The sequence below is a fragment of the Anastrepha ludens genome, chromosome 5 (genome assembly GCF_028408465.1).
Source record: "Anastrepha ludens isolate Willacy chromosome 5, idAnaLude1.1, whole genome shotgun sequence".
In the NCBI taxonomy this organism is placed as follows: Eukaryota; Metazoa; Arthropoda; class Insecta; order Diptera; family Tephritidae; genus Anastrepha; species Anastrepha ludens.
Window position 1 is genome coordinate 62,920,388 of NC_071501.1, and position 22,372 is coordinate 62,942,759.

The window sequence follows — 22,372 nt, forward strand, 5'->3', positions numbered from 1 at the left end:
AAAGTATAGCACACCTTTCTAATTTCTTCTCCTTAAAACCAACATAAAAAGCAATGGACGGAAGATAAAGATTCACAGATTTACATATTTACAGACTTAAGTTTCAAAGTTTTCACAATGAATTTTAAAGATTTGCTTTTCGATAGAAGCCTGATGCGAGAAATAAAGAAATTCGATTGAATTTAAAGTAAAATAAAACACCAAAACTATACTTTTTTTGCAGGTTAAATACAAGGTGTGTGTGTATATTTAGTTATATTTGCAAAATAAAAAGTTTGTTTTTACAAATAAAAAATAGGTGTACTCGCATGTGTTGAAAGATAAAACAATGGAAAAAATTGCTAAATTAAAATAAAAGATAAAATTTATAAAAATTAGTACGCATACACATGTAACTACATACATTTTTTTTTACAAAAGAAAATACAAAAAATTTATTTCTAAGTATATACCAAAATGAGGACAATAGTGGACTTCGAGGAATAACTTAAAACACAAGCACATTCAATAGTTTATAGCTATTAAAGTTGAAAATAAATATAAACAAAATCATATCAGCTTAATGATCGTTCGAAAGCTTTACAATGTTTTAACTAATTTTACAATGAAGAACTTTGATCAATTTCGATAGGCTTTTAAATTACTTTACCAACATTTGGCAATTACACAAAGCAGCATATGACAAGCCAACTCCTTAAATTAATTGATTTAATAAAGCGATATATTTATTCGACCCTTTAATACGTTTATGAAACCGCCTTTCTTCGTTTGCGAATGTGCAAATTTTGCTCCATCCTTTGGCTATCTACGGGTTAATTTTGACAATAATCAAAATATTTATTTATCTATTTAATATTTATTTTGATTTTTACTTCTCATATTTGAATTATAGTAAACGTATCTCCATTATTTAGTTACTTAAATTCTTAAAGCATGTTTTGTTTCATTTTGTTCTATTTTGCAACAAGAGCATTTTAATTATTTACGTCTTTACATTTGTTCCTTTCGCTGGGCAGCAAACATTGTTGTTAAGTAAACATTTATTGGCAATAATAAAGAGAAACAAATACTCAAATTAGCATCTCATTAGTAAATATTCCTCCTTTAATTGTATAAACGAATTTATCCACATTAAGATATAATATTATTCATAGGTATAGTATAATAATATGTGAGCGTTAAGTCTACTAAAATTTTTTCGTATTAGATGAACTAATTTTTGCTTTTTCTAACTATTTTCCAGAATTACTGCTAGATGCAATGCCTTCTTTTGCAAATTTTTCTCTGATTACAGTTCAACAAGCTTAAGGGGAGCAATCGAGGCCAATCATTTCTACATACTTTTGGTTGGTTGGCATGAAAATAATTGTTATTAATTTGTTCGGATATATATGTACATACATATATATATGTATATATATGGATATACACATGTATATACATATCTATAAATTTCAATTACACTGTCTCAATTTAAATATAAATACAAGTAATTCAAATTGGTTTATATGAACAATGCCAGCACTTGTCTCACTTATTTCCCTTCCCCTCGTTCTGATTCAATCGCAACTTATTTTAAAGAAGTTTTATACCTATACATATTTATATTTGCAAGAGCATGCTCCGGCTCACAAATTTGTATTTATATTTAGTAAGGATGCGCTTCATAACTAGTTGCGCTTGAGCTCCGACTCATACCGATTGCCGCAAATATCTCATAAGAAGGGATTATTCGAGTTCATTGCGCCGGTTGCCTGCGAACATGAGAAATGCATTAAGACTTTGATTTTAATAAATAAACGAATATAGAATTGGCTACTTACTGCAAATGGGTTATTGAATGCTCCACCGCCACCGGCGCCAGTGGCCGCAATCGCCGTTGGCTGTAGTGCACCTAAACTGAAACCACAGCCGCTCGGTCCAGTCGCCATTACAGTCGCAGTGCCGGCTGTCGTTGTTGCATTAACATATCCATTACTGTAATTATAAAATTGCGTGGCTGTTGTTGGTTGCTGTGACGATATGCCGTTACCGTTCGATATCACTGTCATTTGACCAAAATAGCTCTGTGTTGCTGTGGGCGAAGTGCCGTGAGTAGCAGCCTGGAACGGATTTACTTGCTGATGTTTGAAAGGATTAACAGAATTACATATGCCAGCTAGAAAGAGAGTGCAATACAAATATCATACTTTCTGGTCGGGAAGAACTTAAATAAATTCGTTTTATCTATAATACATCGCTAAAATCTTAAATATGAAGCATTGCAAAAAAAAAAACATTTTTAATGGACGAATGTTCGTTTAATATTGAATGTATGCGAGTGGAGCTAATATCCAAGCATGCTTCAATCACTTGACATAGGATGATTTTCTAATGATAGTTCACGCACATCATTAGTTTTGTCGGGACCATTTTAGACGAACTTCGGCGATTTTTTCCTGCAGAGAAGTGTGACCACGAGTGAATTTGGAAAATCAGAGAAACATGCCGCATCGAGATAGTGGGCCTCTTCTATTCGCCATTTCTCTGCTCGGCTCAAATTTTGCATGCGAGCAAGATTCTTTGCAAGGCTATGCCTCATAAAATTGGTATAACTCACTATCTTCCCAAACATTAAAAAAGCTTGTCATTTTAGGCTTCTCTATTCCAGCGCTACTAAAATATGTTCATTTATACCAGTTGTTTCATTTAATCGCCATTTGCTAACGCTTCGAAAAGAAGAGGCCTAGTGTTTCATCACTAAACGCCGAGGCGATTTAATTTCAACACCTTTACCACTAAACATTTTAAACTTTACGATGATAATGTCAGATTTTACAAATTCACACTGGTGTTGCCAATACTTTAAGTAGCAATCCTGATATTCATAATACCTACATTTATAGATATTGCGTACGGCTACGCCCGAAAAACGTTCTTTCTTTTATCATAAAACAGCCCAAACCAAAAATTTTTAGCCCAAATTTGTTTTCTCTTTATATTATTAAACAAAATGAATCCTTGATTATTCTTCCCTGACGTCTAAAGAAACATTTTATATTTGACCTTATTACCTATGAGTGCATAAACAAGGTATAGTGTGAAAAATTTATCAGTATCTTAATATGGATATGCATTTGGTTCTCTCTCTTTTAGTGATGTGGGAAGTATAAGACTTCTAGAACCTTATTCGTGGTGCGCACACTGACCAACGTATCGTAGTCCCTTACCGCATCCCGTAGGATACATAAAATTGAGCAAAACTTATCCCGTAGACAACAACTGCGTTCATTTAGCTACATATTTACACAATACATCGGTTTGTGTGTATTTGTGTTTGGTTGTATCGACACAATGTTGCCATTGATATTTTTGCCTACACACTTTTTCACACGTCCGCGTTATCAGTTACAATTTTTAATTTTATAATAATCCAAAGCTAAAAACCAACAAATGCAAATACTCGTAGTTCATTTATCTATAATTAACATTATTCAACATTGTTTTTAAGTTATTTTAACAAAAATTTAAATTTTTCTAAGTTTATTTTGTAAATGATTTCGAAATGTACTGGTTGGCAACACTGTGTGGTGAGAGCGCGATCAGCTGACACGATTCTACGGAAATTTCCAAAATCCTACGATACTACGGAACGGAAGGGTGGTAATTTTTCATTTACATGGGGCTCTCATTAGTTTCATCGTAACAACTGACACGGGCCTGCGTTTACGTCGGTGAGTGCTGGCACCGTTACAAGCACCTAGATGGATTCCGCTTATTGTCAGCTTAAATTTTTCAAAATATTAAGAACGCCGCCTATTCTGTTCTACGGTGTCATTGTGTGGCGGATATAATCTGTCATAAACATAAATAGTAAACTCTGCTTAAAAAGTGAGCACTCTTCAATATTCATGGAAACTTCGGCATAGATAGAATTCATTGAACTTGCTAAAAGTGTATTAAGTGTAAATAAAAACAAAGTCTTTAACCTTAATTCACAGTTTCTCCATTAGCTCAGTCATGGTGACGCAGGGTAAGCAAATAAGAAGAGGGGGGCATTATTCCTCCACTGGCCCGGTGTGGATAGCACGAGACATGACTATCTTAAATAGACTCAATGTGCAGTAAAATCAGAATATTCATCGATTTATTAAGAAAGCGCTGCGGCCGGGCCTTATCACAAGGAAGGTAAAAGTTGGCGCGCTAATGGATCGCATGACTTAAGTGCGTCTTTCTATATCCTGAGTACGCTACGGAGGCTACCACATTTTAACATTCCAGTAATATTATAGGTTGTATGTGGAACAGGAATTCTTCTTGGTTTTATAAAAAAATATTTTTGGAAACCATCGGAGAAAAAATAACAACCGTATTCTGTATGACGAACAAACGGTGGCATTGACTATTTGTCTGCTGAAGCTGAACGACAAATCCTTTTGTCCCAAATTTTAAATATACTTAATAATTTTGCAATAAAATGTTTCAGAAATTGAGTGTAAGAGTTATACAAATGTTACTTACTGTGTCCAAATGTGTCTGCGCCATAGGCAGTCACAACTGTTGCCGCTGCTTTGCTTTCACGCAATTGCTCGTCCAGATCTTTGAGCGCCGCATACCTATCCTCGCTGGGTGTTGAGCTCAGTGCGTTGTTATTGTTATTTTGACTGTTACTCTGCTGGGTGTTCATTGATCGTGAATTGTTATTGGGTATCGGAAGACCTGCCCATAATTAATTGTTTTAAATTTCTCTTTTTTAAGTTAGAAAATTTTTTATATTTAAAGCCAAATGTTAATTCGATCGAGCAAATAATTAGTAAATATATAGATTGAATTTGTATAGAAATCAGGTAATAATATTGCATTTTGCATTTTGAGTATTCAACAGTAATTGCAGTAACCGGCCCAATACATATTTGCGCCAGGAAATTGTGGTAGGTAGCCTATAAATGAAGATTATGACAAATTTACGATCTTTTTATCACAAAGAGTTTCTACACAATCTACCAATAATGCTGAATCAGTGCTAAATAGTATATTAATATGTAAAAAAAGCGGCACTACGTCATCGACTGCTACTACAAATAAAAAAGTAATGCTGGCATACATTTGCATATCTTCTTGAAACACGATTTATTTCTCTACGCTAAGAGACTATGTGTGCTTATGTGCTCGATAAAAACGATTGGAGAGCGTCCATCAGCGGTCACTGCGGCCCAAACCATTACTTGCGAGTGGCCATATATAGGCTCAAATTCTCGTATGAGCGTTCGGTCAAGTAAACACGATCGTTTTGAGTGTTTATGAACTGCTCAATTGGCAAATTTTTTTCATCGGAAAACACAATGTTAGGAAATTCACCACGTTCGTGCAAGCGCAACAACTCCTTTGCTCTTTCGCACCGAACTTTTTTTTGCTGGGATGAAAGGTCGTGTGCTTTTTGGAACTTGTAAGCCTTGACCTTGAGCTCATTTTTCAATATGCGTTGAATACTGTCTTGCGATATTTTCAGTTCTTTAGCCATTTTTCTTCCACTTAGACGTGGATTTCGTTCAAGTCGAGCCTTCACTTTCCGAACCATTTCTGGCGCTGTTGCGGTTTTTTTTGGCCCACCTCCATAGCGTTTTGCAGCGCGATACACAAACATTTTATTCACTTTGAGGTGACTGAGTTCACGAACAATGGGTGGTTGTGATTTGCCAGCCAAATATAACGCAATCACACTATTTATTACGTTTGAATTCCATCACAGAAAAAAAATTCAACAAAACTGAGACGCAAATGCTTATAAACAATATATTGAACTGCTATTAGAACAATTTTGACGTTGATGTCATGAGCTGTTTTACAGAAACAAGCAGTGTGAAGTTGAAAATTGACTACCGCACGATGTATTTAGTGGAAAAAATTATGTTTAAGAACGTTTAGCTGAATTCTTAAAACATGTGCGCCAGCACTGTTTCACATTTTTCAAAATAACTTTGTTAAATTTTTCACAAATGTGTTATTATTGGGTTTATCAAACAAAAGCAAATTGAACAATACTGGTAATCTTATAGACATGCGCAAATTACACATTCGGGTATCTAGGTGCAGTATGAAAAAAAAACTCGTTTGCTTTATTCACAGACTGAACTTCAATAATAAATAGAAGAGAGTTAGTAAACAAGTTGATGTTAAGTTAGAACATTTGGTTTTGCCATCTCAATTCGATCCTTTGCTTATCAAGAAGTAGCTTTCAAAAGTACGCAACCTAATAGTTTTGCTGTAAAAGAAGTGGTCATTCAAAACTTTTTTATTGTTGCGCTTGAAAAATATTATGACTCTTCACCATCAACTAAAAGCATCCACCTCCACTGCAGCGCGGTCGTACTATTTCAAGTGACGCCGCATATTCTGGTCAACAAAATTTATGTATGAAAATAGATCAGTAATTTGTTTTGCATCAATATTTGGATACGAAACGACTATCTGCAAAATTGGTGCTGTCTTTGCTTACAAATAATAACCGGAGCTTCGGCTTTGGCTTCTACTGCAAAGAGCTCTTCGGTTCCAGTGAAGCATTTAAACATTTTGTTTTTGGAAATGCATATATAAATATTCAATTTTTCTAACATTCTTTAATAGTTCGTGAGTTATTGTGCTAAGAGTGACGCTACGTTTGTTATTTTCAAAACAATGGACCAAAAAGAATTGCGTGTTTTAATTTTACACTGCTTCTCGATGGAAAAAATACCGTTCAAGCGAAGAAATGGCTTGAAAAGTGTTATGGGGACGCGCTCTATCAGAAACAATAATAAAACGATGGTTTGCTGACTTCAAATGTGGTCGTAGAGACACCGACGATGCGCAACGCAGTGGACGTCCAAATGACGCGGTAACACCAGAAAACATAAAAAAGATCCACAAAAACCGTTTTGAATAATCGAAAAGTGAAGTTGCGTGAGTTAGCTGACATCGTAAAGATATCAAAAGAATGGTTATTGCATTTGAATATGAGAAAGCTCTGTTCAAAGTTGAAGTGGATTTGCTCACTTTTAAGACTTCGCAAAACAATGTCAAATTTACATGAATTGAACTTTGAACACATCCACCTTATTCCTCAGATTTGGCTCCCAGTAACTACTGGCTATTCGCAGACTTATAAAAAAGCTCGCCGGTAAGAAATTTCGCTCCAATGAGAGGTTGTCGCTGAAACTAGGGCGTATTTTGAGGCAAAAGGCAAATCGTTCTACAAAAGTGGTATTGAAATGTTACAGCGGTGCTGGAGTAATTGCGTTGTTCTTGATGAATAAAGCTAATTTTGAAAAAAAAAAGTGTTTTCTTTGTTAGACTCCGCACTTTTTAGCCCATGTGTTACACCAGGACACTCTCCAATGTCAAGTTGACTACAATAGAAAGTTATTTCTTCTTTATCGGGCACACTCTTCAGATGTTGCCCATTGTGCATACTATACATACTGTGGGCAAAAAGTAAGGTGAATTTGGTTGTAAAATGAAATATCTTTATTTATTCTTGTAAATCAATTTCACCCCCTTCAAAATAATCCCCTCTCGATGAAATACACTTATGCCAACGATTTTTCCAATCCCCGAAACATGCCAAATAGTCCATTTCCGGTATAGCCATCAGCACCTTCTTCGATTCAGCTTTTATCTCCTCATTCGACTCGAAACGCGTTCCCCGGAGTGGTCTCTTGAGTTTTGGGAATAGCCAGAAGTCACACGGAGCCAAATCAGGCGAATACGGTGGTTGCGGAATGATACGCGTGGAATTTTTGGCGAAATGGTCACGAAGAACGAGTGCAGTGTGAGACGGTGCATTATCGTGATGCAAAAACCAAGAGTTGTTGGAACATAATTCTGGTCGTTTTAGACGAATTGCTTCACGTACGGGACGCATAACGCTCAAATAATATTCTTTATTAACAGTTTGGCCAGGTGGAAGGAATTCATAGTGCGCCACACCACGAAAATCAAAAAAAAAACTGTCATCATAACTTTTATTTTTGAACGACTTTGACGTGCCCTTTTCGGTCTGGCCTCGCTTTAGCACGATATTCGCTTGATTGGTCGGTTGTTTCAGGGTCGTAAGCATAAATCCAAGTCTCATCTCCCGTAATGATGCATTTGAGCTTGTCCTGATAGTCTGAAAGCATTGTTTCACACACATCAACGCGACGACTTTTTTCCAAGAAATTGAGAGTTTTCGTACCAAACGAGATTTGACTTTTCGTAGGCCCAAATGGTCTTTCAAAATGGTTTTCACAGATCTTTCGGATATTCCGATCATATCAGTGAGGTCTTTAACAGTAAACCGACGATTTTTGAGCACTAACTCCTTCACTTTATTGACGTGTTGGTCATCTGTTGACGTCGATGGTCGTCCGGAGCGCTCCAAGTCATCAACACGTTCTCGACCCTCTTTGAAGCCTTTGTACCACTTATAAACATTTTTCTGCGACATGGTCGAATCACCAAATGCCTTCTGCAACTTGCTAAACGTTTCCGCAGCCGAAATTTCATTCCGCAAACAAAATTTGATGGCACTTCTCTGCTCATTCAAATCAGACATTGTAAAAATCGAAAAATGACTTTTGGTCATTTGGTAAACACAAGCGTAAATATATTACTGATAATGACATTCACATGAAAGTTGGCCCAGATGTTATTAACAGTACTGTTAACTCATAAAAAAAATAACTAGAGCGAAATTTTAATCCCGCGAAGTTTGACAAATAAATTCACCTTACTTTTTGCCCGCAGTAGTATTTTTTGTTTTAAAAGTATCTTGCAGCCACCGTAGCCAAAAGGGTTTGTGCGGGACCTTCATTTGGTGAAAATTAGGTTCAAACCTCATTACGGACATGAAATATCAAATGATAAAAAGTGTTTTTTTTAATAGACTTCCTCTTCAACAGGTACGAGCAATAGCAATATCAAAGTTTTGCTCTGCCATGGAAAAAACTTCTATATTGTATATACTCCCTCCTATGAAGTATGTATATTATGTACCTACATATATACTATGTACATATAATCAACTGTTTTTTAATAAAATATCAAAAAATTATGTCAAGAATATTTCGACAAAAATTATAAAGCGTTGCAACTTGTAAAAAAAGCAAAAACAGGACAACAATTTTAGTTTTCAATCAAAACAGCATAGAACCAGAAGCCGAATAACCAAATAAGGAACGAACATCAAAAATTAACGACTTAACGTAACGAAACATAACTTACTCCAATTATTACAGAAACAATTATTATAAGGTGAGTTTATATTGCATGATGACTCTATTATTGGATCCCCCACTGGCATTGTGTTACTTAGCGTACAACCTTTCGGACAACTTCCTGAAATGCAATATGGATGGAATGGATTGTAACATTCGGGGAGTACTGAAATTGACGCCGATTGCGCCGGTGCTTGTTGTATAAATGGATTTGGATTTGCATATACAGGTGGCTGTCGGTAAGAGCGATTATATAGCGTACTGTATGATGGTGTTGGTTCCAAGCATGCTTCAGTCTGAAATTTGCCTCCATTTTGCAACCGACTCTGTACTGTATTTAAAACGGTTTGTTGTGGTATCGCGCCATAGCTGAGGCTGGCGATAGTAACATTTGCTTGTTGCTCCTCATTCTCATTTGGAGCAGAAGCGCTTGGGCAACATGGCGAAGGAGGGCAGGCTCTTGGCGAGAAGGGTGCTGAAAGGTATGTGAATGGGCATGTTGTCGGCCCACAAAATTTAATCTGTGGACCAAATGTTGGCGGAACTTGCTGCTGCTGACATTCTCGGTATGGTAAGCTTACATCTTGTGGTATAGACGCGGCCTCATCATTTGGATATGCTGGCATATCTTCTCGAGCAACGGTAGATGTCCTAATTGTGCTCTCTGATGGCCAACAAGGCGTACTATTTGCAAATTGACTCCAATCGGTTTTCGGTATATTTCCAGCAGAAAAACTGCATTCGGCTTGGTTATGATCTTGACATTGAGTTTCATTATTCAGAATTTTTAGTTCCGCACAGCAAACCTGTGCGCAGCAACCACTATACTCGGCTTGCATTGTGTTTCGACTGAAGGTACATATTTGTGGACATTTTATTTGGCTTCTGTATTCATTGGCTGACTTATTGGCATCTAAAAATGGTGTTTGGATGGATGAATGCAGTGATGGCTGAGATGCATCGGCTGCTTGAGGTAATTTTGGACTTGTACTTTGTCTTTCACTAGCGATGGAAAAACTAAAATTATTAGCGTTAAGTATATCCGATTTTAGCATATCTGCATGTGTTGTAGCTTGTCTGATGTCAGCATATAAGTTTTTGTCTAAAGCACCTTCCATTCCTGTGTCAGAATTATGAGCTAATGTTCGAAACTGATTTTGAGTGAGCGATTCTTCCCGAACTGTAGGAGCTTGTGGGTCTGCACGGTCTGATTGTTGGCCACCAGCGCATCGTTTAATAACAGTTTTTCTTACAAATTGATAGTTCGCTATTAGAAAAACAATCAAGAGATGGATCAAAAAGATACGACATTCTAAACTAGAAAGTATGGAATAGGCTTTAGAAACTTAACTATATATGTAGATGCAAATAATAAACAAGAAAATCTTTGAAAAGCAAAAGCAAATGGAAGAACTTAATGGCATTAAGAGCTTTTAAGAAGATTTGTCTTTTTTATGATACAATTGTTAATGAAACCCATTGCCATAGCGCAAGCAACGAAGCTCTGCCGAATGGAACTTGACATTTTTAAGGTTGATTCTCTACAACGAGTGACATGCGAATATTTCAATTCTTAATTTGTTTATGCAAAACTAAAAACGAGGAACAGCACACGCGCATGCATCTACCATTACTACTATTTCTCCTTACCAATCTATTTTTTCCGTTAACTGACTCAAACCTGCTTTCTATTAACCAAACATACATTTACAGTTTTTGCTATTAGAGGGTTTGATATAAAATATTCATTTAATTCGATAAAAATAGAATGGATTCCATTAGTTCAAGCTGAGAAAACCATGAATAATTTGTCTCGCCAAATTGTAATAATAATGTGCAACAAAAAAACAAAAACAAAAAAAAAACAAGAATGCGCTATGGCAATAATGGGTGAGGAATTGAATGAGGAATGAATGGTGTACTTTTGTTCCCTATCGCATATTATTTTCGTCTGAGAAAACTGTACCCGTACAGAATTTTATACATTTTTTTTATTTATTTTCGACAAATGTACGGTATGATATTTAGTTTTTTCATTACATTTCCCCCGAATATTTTTGTGAAACATTTTAACTCTTTGTCAACCTTCCACACTTAATATGTTTCACACAAGGGTAAGAAATATTATTCTAAAATGTTCCACAAAAATATGCGTCATTAGATTTTTTATAGTCCCCTAAAGACAATATTAATGGTAAATGTAGCTTTATACCAGTTTTTTCCCACATTATTTAGATCGATTCGAGACCAAATGAGAAAAACTCGAATACCCTGTAAAAAGATTATGACGTTTAAGGACAAAACGGCAGATGACCATATTCCACAGCATTTCCTCTGAGGTATAACGGTTATGAAGTTATACCTCATTCTTGTGGTTCTTGGTCCCATTTTTTTAAACAGTGTAATTTCCTATAGTGGAATATGTATTGTCCCTTAAGGCACTTAATTGTCAAGTATTTAATTCAGTTCATTCTTTTTTTCCTTTTCATTTTTACAATGATAAAATATGGATACAGACATTTGAAATTAAAGCGTTTTTCAGTAAGAGCGCTTCAACTTTTTTTTGAATAAAACACAAACGGTTTGACTTTTTTAACTAATTTTTTTTTTATAATCGAGTTTGAACATATACATTTAAGTATGAAATTCGATTTCTTTTGCATGACCACCGCGTGCACGTTTTACGAAGTCCAATCGTTGAACCCAATTTTCGACCACGTTCAATATTGGCTCTGACTTCACATAACCCCAAAGAAAATAGTCTAGAGGCGTCAAATCACACGAGCGCGGCGGCCATTCGACCAGTCCATTTCTGGAAATAATGCGCTCATCGAACTTACTCTTCAACAAATCAATTGTAGCGTGTGCTGTGTGGCTTGTGGCCCCGTCCTGTTGAAACCACATGTCGTCTAAGTCCATACCATTCAATTGCGGCCAAAAATAATCGTTTATCATGTCGCGGTATCGATTTCCATTCACAGTAACGTGGCGATCGTTCTCGTCAACGAAAAAATATGGGAAATTACGCCGCCGGCATGTAAACCGCACCAAACAGTGATTTTTTCGGGATGCAACGGTGCCTCATGAATCACGTGTGAATTGCTTTCTGCCCAGTAACGCATATTTTGTTTGTTGACAAAGCCATTGAGCCAAAAGTGAGCTTCATCACTGAAGATGATTTTTTGGAAAAAATCTGGATCATTATTTTTTTCTGGACGATTATTTTCATAAAAAATTTGCACGATTTGCAATCGTTGCTCAAATGAGTAGCGTTCCATGATGTATACTAATGAAGTTTACAAGTGACAAGCGAAAAATAAAAAAATATTGCGTCGTTCGCCCTCCCTATCGGAAAAAAGTTGAAGCGCACCTATTGAAAATCGCTATAGATTAACATGATTACATTTAAGATGGTCATTTACAGATAAAATAGCCTTCCAATTTAGCTTTAAGTACATCTAAAGTATTTGCGAAAGCGTTGAACTCCTAATAAATGATGCATATTCCAGTTCGATTGAGCCAAAATAATTCGTTAGCATTTATACATCCCATTCCACCATTTGCTTTGAAATGCTTCATGCGCGAAAGACTTTTGTTGGAGTTGGATCGTCTTCTAATGTCCAAATAGCCGATTGTTGTTTCCTTTCGGATTCATATGCAAATATCAATGATTCATTCATGACAATGTTCAGGATTTAATTATATTTTCTTACTAATATAACGTTTTTACCATAGCTTGCTTTCATGTTAGCTGCAGAAAGGATGTTTAAGTGCAAACACCAGCCAAACCATTTGTCAAATAACTAACAAATATCATGATCCCAAGCATTTTAAACCCATTTTCCACAGTGTGTTTGTGATGGAGTTGTGTGCCAATGGTGTTCATTAATGTGACTTTTTGCTTATTTTTATTGCATTCATATGGAAGCATGACAGCAATCTTTTGGAGCTTATCAGCATCGAGACAATTTAATTGGTTGCCAAAATCTAAAACTTACATATTTATGTAGATAATTTACGTAAATAAAGAAATTTATTTTGCCGTGTCTTTTTTAAATAAATCCTAACTATTTATTATTTTAAATTAAAATTTGAATTCTAAAAATAAATTTTAATATTATAATTTTATACACCATTTAAGAATTTTAGCGACTCACAAAAAAAATAATAATAAAGTCAAACACGCAGGGAAGCATTTGACGAATTTAAATTTAACACTATTTTTTGCCCAGTTTCGAAGTGATTTTTATTAAAAAAAAAAAATCGCTAGACAGAAGGAAAAATTATCAATTACACGGTGCAACACTGAAAATACACCTGATAAATTACACACTGTAGGTTGTTTATATGGTCGAATAATTCATAAAAATATTTTTGTTATATTTTTTGTACCCTCCAATTTTTATTTATTTATAAAAAACCGTTTTTTCAGACTTTGCGCGGTAATCTACGGATATCTCAGTAATTTTTTCACCGATTTTCAATATTTTATATGTTTTGAAAAGGATATTGTCAGACCTTTCAAATGATGTACAACAAGTAATTATTCAAACTAGGTAGTTGTGATTTTTATTTGATTAAACCTGGAGAAAGTGTTTTTTTTTTATCATTTTTTTAACTTTAACAATTTTTTATTGCATAATTTTACAACAAAATTAAAGATGTTTGTTAATATTCTTTGAGTGCATTTATTAACGAAGAAATTAATGTATTACTTTCAATAATCGGACAAAAATTGCGTAAACTACGCTAGTTTTTCGTAAATAGAAAAAAATGCCTTGAATATCTATCCATTTGTGGAACCATAGTTTTTGTCTTTAATGATTATTTACTTGGAAAAATCACTGCATTCTTTATGTATTGACAATAAATGTTTGACAATGACAATTTATCATAAATTACAAATGAAAGGTTTACGTGTTTCTACATAATTTTGCGACATAATTTTCGCGCGATTTCCGAGGCGCAGAGACCTTCCCACGCAGTAATTTTACCTGTCTCTAATTCGGTAAGTTTTGAGCCGCGTGGCATATTGATATTTATTTACTTAAAAAACGATTTAAATTAAAAGTTGTACTCAGCGAACACATAAATGCACTTTACAGCTTCAATTCCTAATGCGTTCTATAGCTATAAAGAAAAAAGTACTAATCTCCTAATTAATATAAGAGTTATTCCCATTGATCATAAAACACAATAAATTTTGACTTCAAAATATGTGGTTTTTTGGATTCAGCAACATTCATGTGAATTGGATGGTTTGATTATTGGGTAAAAAAATCATTAATTAATAGTAAACCAGTGTTATAGGCCTCAGGTTAGTTACGACAAAATAAGGAGTTATTCAAAATTTACCGACATCGTAACAATTTTGGAAAGAAAATCGTTCAGAAACGCAAGCGAGACTTTATACCCTTGCACCCTAATTCGCTAGTACTATATAGTAACGAAATCAAGGCGTTTATAGACATACACCCGTCGGTTAGGTTACGGGGGTTTTCACACTCCTTAAGGGTATGGAGGAGGCCCACTGTGATACATCTAATTGGTCTTAAGTTCCCCCTCTAATTCTCAGTATGGAGAAACCACTTCGCTTTTCAGATGAACGATGAAATACTGTGGATGGCTGCCGATTCCAAGTCTGCTAGACATCTAAAGAAGTAAGTATTGCGATCTGACAAGAGCCGGGCAGTGGCAGAGGAAGTGTTCACCACCTGCTTCTCGTCGCTGCAGGTACGACAGAAGTCATTGGAGGGAAACCTCATATGTTTATCATGTATTCCCATTGGGCTGTGCGCGGTGAAGATACCAACCATGATATTAATGGAAAGCTATTCTGTGCTCATTCCTTCTGGCCCAAATCTATCAAGTTATTTCACAAGAGAGCTTCGTACTCCATGTACTGTTGGTACAGTACAGGTAAAGTACTTTGTTTTTGCTTTTAGCCTAGAATGTCAAAATCGACAATCAAAGATTGACAGTTTAGAGTCATTGAAACACAATTTCACAATTTAAAGACCAAATAAATAAAAAAAATTGCATAGGCTGCCTCTACTCGTACCGCTACTACCTGTTCAATGTGTCTTGCTTTGCAGATCTCAAGATATTTGAATTCCGAATTTTTTAAGAATTTTCGACTGAGAAGAAACAAATAAACCAATCATAAAATCAATATAACTATAAAAATGGATAATTGATTCAAAAATCGTTTTGTATGATAAAATGCATACTACAAATTTTATAAAACAAGACAGTCCTACCATATGTTAATTTATCATTCCCGATAGAAAGCTCTTAATCGTTTTCAAAGCGATTCTATCTAAGGTAAGTTCGATTCAATCTTCAATATTATATTGTATTTAATTCACGACATACGTCAGAAACAAACAGAGCGATGATCCGGTGTAAAACGCTGCAGAATTGCAAAGTGGTTTGTGACAAGCCCGAACAGAAAACTGTCGAACTTTCTTCTAAAACATGGAAAAGAAGTTCGGTTAATGGTCGGTCTTATTACAGAATACACCTCATGGGTTCAGCATATGACCACCATTGGAATCATTAAGGTCCCGATTTGCCTGGTTTGATTAGAGGAGGCGGATAGCACTGAGCATGATCTGTGAGTATCCGCCGTTGCTATGAAATTTGGGTTTCGATTTCATGAGAATTAGTAATATTCGTGCTCTCAAACTGGAGGATATTTTGGAAGGATTGCCAAATGATCTGGAAAATTCTCACAGGACTATCTATCTCTATATCTGTTTCTATTCTATCATATTTATTCCTTTCTGTTACTTCTCTCCTTCCCTCCTTGAGTATTTACTCTTTTACTTTGCTTTTTAATCTGAGAATTTCCAGAGTTACCGATTGGTCGGTGCCTCTCGGCTCGCCTTTTTCAAATTTCAATCGAGCATGTTTTATTTTTCTCGATTTTGTTACGAGAGTTGGTACAGGATAGTTTCTTCTCTTCAAAGGAAAGTCCTATTCCACTTGTTACGCATTGAAGGAGAGTGAGGCAAAAGCAATATACTCGTATTTGTAATTGAACTCACAATTTTCTCGTACAAAAAAAAACTCAGTTGTTTCTTTAATTAAGTAACTAATTTGGTGAGAGTTTTAAGCAATTTATTTCTCCTTAGGTTAGTCGAATCTAACCTTTTGGGAATTATCATCAAGCTTTTAGTACACAATACAAAAAATCGATAAACTTAGCCAAGACTGACATTTCTAAAATTTTGATATGTTAAATAGGTTTAAGTGCATAGGTTTTCATTTCGAAGCTGCTGCAACAAACAAGATCATAACTAGAGCAACCCAGAATATGCTATTAAAGCCTCATTTATTTTAAGCGGTTAAAATATACCATGAAAGGGTTAAAGCCTATTTTTGAGTAAGAAAGCGCATGTTTGAAGTGGTGCAAACATTTAATAATTTCACTGTTGACACAGTGTTGCCATATTGTTATCATTACCGGTATTTTTATTATTATTACTAAACTTGTGGCCGTATGTTCCAACTGGAACTTTGGGAATTTATGATGAGTTCAAAACTTAAAAACGAAATATTAATTTATTACAAAAGTATGTTAACATAGGCAATTATTGTAAAATATGTTGAAATATGCATTTATTGTAAAATATGCTCTATGAAATATAGTTACAACTTCATTTTTTTTTGTGCGATGTGTATACATTTCTTTAGCTCGTTACTGGCACGCGCGACAAAAATATGCTGGAACATATTTTGGGTTGCCCTGCTCATAACGATGAACGTATGTATGTAACAAATAGAGCCTGGACAAAATTTTAACTGGACCTTTGTACTTATACATACATGTATACTTGTATACTGATTTTACACAGAAACACTTGTACAAGTACTATATTACAATAAATCTCATTTTAGCACATTCTACTCACCGGCCGCGTTGAAAATTGGCGCATGCTCGAAATCCGCGAAATTCTCCGAGGTGGCATTGCCGATGGACTCACTTTGAGAGCTGGTGCCATTCGTTTGGTCATGAGCATTCAATGAGTGATATTGTTGTCTCTTCAATGGTTGTATTTTGGCATATCCGTTACTGGATATCGCACCTCCACTTCTATTCGATTTCGGTGGTGAGCTCATTTGGTTGTGGTTTACCATAGTCGCATCGAAAATACTCGCTGAACCGAAATCGGCGACAAAGTCCGCATCCGCACCAAACCCGTTCATGCTCGTCGCGCTGCCACTGTCCGACATTCGGCTTGTCGTCATATGCAAGACATTGAGTTCGTTGTTATTGTTATTGACGGCATTATTGTTCATGTTCTTATTGCATTTTTGCATAAAAGCTTCTTGCAGATCACTATAACCATTTTGCTGATGTTGTGGTCGACTTATTGCCGACGTTGCTTTTCCCGAATTGCTTGTTGACCCCATTGCCCCAGTAACTGCTTTATGCAACCCATTCATGGTGGTGCGCTGCGTACTGGGCGGCGTCAGCTCGAAACTTCGCTCTGCATTTCCGCTTTGTTGGCGGTACTGAGATTTGGTGTTATGACCAAATCCATTGACCACGTGCACCAGGTCGGTATGGCCATCGACAATGCTCTTAAACGCATTGGAGCCACTTGATGCTGTGGTTGACGTCGTCCCTGCTATCGCAGCCGCCCTCGCGCTAGATGTCGTCGGCACTTCCGCTCCTGCTGCCGTTGAGCCACTCTTGAGAGAGACTGCATTCGTCAATGATTTCAGTGGACTAGCTGGCTCCAGATAGTAGCGCTTTCGCTCGTATTTGTCAATCATCAATTCGCGCTGATCTTGGTGTACAGCCCGCTTGGGATCCCAAAGGCCGAGCCAGGTTTTGGCACATTCACCATTCCCATGATTTTTTAGGTAATCGATGTCATCTTGTGTGAATGTAGCCATGGAAATGGATTTTACGCGATGTGGAGGGGTGAGGCCGCGACTGTGAATGACAAAGGGAAAAGGCATGCGTTAATACGTTAACGTAATACTAATGTAAAATGAAGAAATATTACAACGGAAGCGAAATTTTATGAAGTTGATAGGTAAAAATTTAAACTACATTTAAAAGTATTATTTAATGAGTTAATCTAAAAACGGCACAGTTAGCTACCAGAAATCTTGAAAAGTAAATGATATCAGTCATTAGAGCAGTAACCAAGAACTACTTGGGAGTCAATCGGACAGCTAAATCCAGCATTAGTAGTAAAACTAGGTTGAGTTTGGATGTTCAGCATTTTCGAACTCTAAAAATACCAGAATCAGTCAATAAATATCTGAACAATTTAAAATGTCTTTAGTACTCCATTGCAAAAACCTAAAATATCGAGAAAATCGGACTTAATGTTTTAAATTTACTCCGTAAGCAAATAAAGGGTCTTTCAAAATTGACTTATGTCATCTTTGACATTCCTCAAGAAGACAGATATAGAATTTTACCCGATAGAACAACGCGGTAAAATTATTGAAGCTTATTATAAAAATAGTCGCTCTTTAAGAACAACACATCGCCAAATTCGTGATTTTTTTTGGAGGAAATAATCGTCCGAATGAAACGACAATTCAAAGGTTGGTGAAAAAATTTCAAGAAACTGGTTCTGGCGAGGATATACTCGTACAAAGTACTGGCAGACGAAAAACTGAGCGTTCTTACGAGAATATTGCTGCTGTAGGGTAAAGAGTTGCTCGGCAACCTTCAACATCCATATCTCGATGTTCTAAATAATTAACCTGGAGATGAGCTCATGATGGATATTTAAATGATGCAATTTTCGCATATAATTATTAAGAGCCGCATTGCTAATCAAATTAGTGAAACCTGAAGAATATACATTTTTACATGTTTTTTTTTAACATATAAACGCGCCTTTTGAAAGACCCTTTATAAAGACATGTCTTTTTCTTACAACATTTTAATATCAAGGATCGAAAACAAAGATTATTTTAAATTTTTTATGAAAAAAACATCTTCCAAATACATCCAGAGTAATTTTGAGAAGTATTTCCGTGTATATTTTTTCATGCCCTCTACAAATCTGTTAATTAATTTCGACCTTTATTAATCGACCAGAAAAAATTATCATATATTTTCTGATCATTAATAAAACTCATTTTGCGAAAGTTTTTTTTTTCAATCTGAAATAAATATTATTTCTTGAATAAAAAATCATAATTTTTTAAGTTTTAATGTTTTTGATCCAAAATAAAACTCACTTCTTTATCGTTAGTTTATCTCTCAGAAATGAAACTTAATTTTGAATTTTATTTGTTTTTGGGAAGATCGAAAGACTCAAAGCGCCACACCACTTTTCTGATGCTCTGACGCATACCAAAAAATTCGTCAAAAATTTTTACTGTTTCTTAAAAAGTGTTGAGGGAAGTGTTGATTTTCCTCTTTCATTCAAAAAAAAAACGGCGGCTGAAGCGCATCGAGAGCTACAAAAAGTTTATGGATATGCTGCTTTAAGTAAAACAACGTGCCGCATGAAGGAAGGCCAAAAACCTTCGAAGACGCTGAATTGGAGGCATTGCTCAATGAGGATCCGTGTCAAATAAAGAAGAGCTTGCTTCAGTATTAGGAGTTACCCGCCGATTCATTTCCAAGCGATTTTATGCTGTGGAAATGATTCAGAAACAGGAGACTTTGGTTCCTTATGAGTTAAAACCAAGGGATGTTGACCGTCGTTTTTTCGCCTGTGCACAACTGCTCCAGCGGCAAAAAAGGGAGGGTTTTCTTTATCGCATCGTGACGGGTGATAAAAATGGATTCATTACGGCAATCTAAAGAAAAGAAAGTCATGGGGACTGCCCGGTCATGCTTCTACGTCGTCGCCTCGGCCGAATATTCACGCTGCGAAGGTTATGCTATGTATTTCGTGCCACCAAGTTAAAAAAAAAAATAAATAATTGGCGCGTACACTTCTGTTAGGTGTTTGGCCGAGCTCCTCCTCCTATTTGTGTTGTGCGTCTTGATGTTGTTCCACAAATGGAGGGACCTACAGTTTCAAGAGGACTCCGAACGGCAGATATTTTTATGAGGAGCTTTTTCATGGCAGAAATACACTCGGAGGTTTGCCATTGCCTGCCGAGGGGCGACCGCTATTAGAAAAATGTTTTTATTAATTTTGCTTTCACGGAGATTCGAACCAACGACCTCTCTGTGAATTCCGAATGGCAATCACGCACCAACCCATTCGGCTACGGCGGCCGGCGGCCGGCGACCAAGTTGGTGTTATTTATTATGAACTGTTAAAACCAAGCGAAACCATCACTGGGGATCGGTATCGACTTCAATTGATGCGATTGAGCCGAACACTGCGCGAGAAGCGACCGCAATACGCGAAGAGGTATGAAAAAGTGTTCATACAGCATGACAACGCTCGGCGTCACGTTTCCAAACCCATTAAAACCTCCCTAGAAACACTGAAATGGGAAATTCTACCCCACCCGCCATATTTTCCAGATATTGCGCCGTCCGATTATCACCTGTTCCGATAGATGGCACATGGTCTAGCTGACCAGCAGTTCCATTCATATGAAGACATCAAAAAATGGTTTGATCCGTGGATAGCTTCAAAAGATGAAAAGTAGTGGCTAGCGATGGGCAATACTTTCAATGATTCACTTGTAACCATTTTTTCAGAATAAAGTTGTATTTTCATAAAAAAAAACAGCGAGAACTTAATTGCACACCTAATACAATAAAAATGTATTTTGTCTGGAAACTATGCAAAGGTACAAAACCATCTCAAAAATTATAATCTTAAATGACAAAGGTAATCCGTAGACGGAATAAGGGCTCATTTAAAAATACGTGTCTAAAACAAAACACTAAGCATGTCGATCAACGTTAAGTCGGGCCCCTTTATTATCGCTGAGCAATGCTTACGAGCGTTGGCTAACATAAATTCGAGGAAATTTTCGCTTAAAAAATGCTCGCAAACCTCGCCATTCAAGCAATCAGTCAAAAAGAATCAGTCCCAATTAAATAATTAGAAATTATTCCCATTCACACATTGTAATTATTTCATTTTCTTTTTATTTGGGTTGCCTTCGTCTTTAGGAATCCAATAGAGGACTTTATGACAGTTAGTGATAGCGTCTTTGCTGAATTTAAGAATAGGTAAAGAGAGCTAAGCAAGGTTTGTTTTTGTTTAATAAATACATCTTCGATATCTACAGCGAACGTAAATCAGAAAAAGTCCAGCCGCCTCAATAGAACCACTTCTTCTATCCTAGCACTCCCTCACAAAGTTCGTAAGACATAAAGATGACATTGATGGATATACATTGCCATATTCATAAGCCGAGATCAAAATCCTCAAATTCATGAGCTGAGTTACATAGTCAGAAGAAGCAGGCACGATTTAAAAGGTAGGCATGTGCACTGCAAAAAAATGTTCACGCGATCTTCGATAGTTTAAATTATATTCACTTCATTTAAATTTTTTTCCTGAGATTTCATCGTACATAAGTAATTTTGAGAAACAAAAATTTTTCCACACGATTGCAAAGTTTGAAATAATAAGAAAATACATATTTCTTTTCACAGTCTAATTTATAATACAAAAGCGTTGGCTCGCCCGACGAAAGCGCTGAATAATGCATCTGAAGTAATTTCAAAATTGTACTAAAGTTCGATATTTACCATACCAATACCACTTGACATCCCTTGCTTTGTCACTGTTCCAGTCAAAAGCTCATTAGTGACTTAGTGTGAAAAAGTAATAAAAAAAGTGTATTTATTTGCAAACATGGTGGCCGTAGCGCTGACACAAAGCTGTTAAAATGAGTACCGACATCTTTAATCATGCAGGCCGCTCTGTATGCTAGACACCGTTGGCAAAGTGTTAGAAGAAATAATCTGTAACCGGCTAGAGCAGTACTCAGAAAGCCATACACGTCTGTCAGCTCGCTAATACGGTTTCAGAAAGCATCGCAGTGCAGTAGATGCAATAATAGAATTATGCGAAATAGCAAAAACTGCTATCTCTGAAGAATATGGCTAGGAGGAACCAAAAAATATTGCTCAGTCGTAACTCTGGACGTTAAAAACGCGTTCAATACGGTCAAATGGAACTTTGGAGTATGAATGTGCCGAATTATCTGATAAAGCTAATTGCTTCATACTTTTTTAACAGAAGTCTATGGTATAA

General features: G+C 36.0%; 1 protein-coding gene across 3 annotated transcripts in view; it reads right to left on the reverse strand.

Moving 5' to 3' along the window:
* Positions 1 to 207: 207 nt before the first annotated feature.
* Positions 208 to 22,372, reverse strand: part of LOC128864273 (uncharacterized) — a 107,609-nt gene continuing 85,444 nt past the window's right edge. For 2 of the 3 annotated variants that reach the window (XM_054103846.1, XM_054103845.1), the window contains exons 2-6: positions 17,129 to 18,159; positions 9,220 to 10,479; positions 4,501 to 4,698; positions 1,824 to 2,158; positions 208 to 1,754 (exon numbers count right to left, since the gene is read on the reverse strand). In XM_054103846.1, the coding sequence (XP_053959821.1) occupies positions 1,716 to 1,754; positions 1,824 to 2,158; positions 4,501 to 4,698; positions 9,220 to 10,479; positions 17,129 to 18,159 (2,863 nt within the window). In that variant the 3' untranslated portion in view covers positions 208 to 1,715. Of the gene's footprint in view, positions 1,755 to 1,823; positions 2,159 to 4,500; positions 4,699 to 4,768; positions 4,920 to 9,219; positions 10,480 to 17,128; positions 18,160 to 22,372 lie in introns of those variants that run through there. The other variant, XM_054103847.1, reaches the window with a different exon arrangement.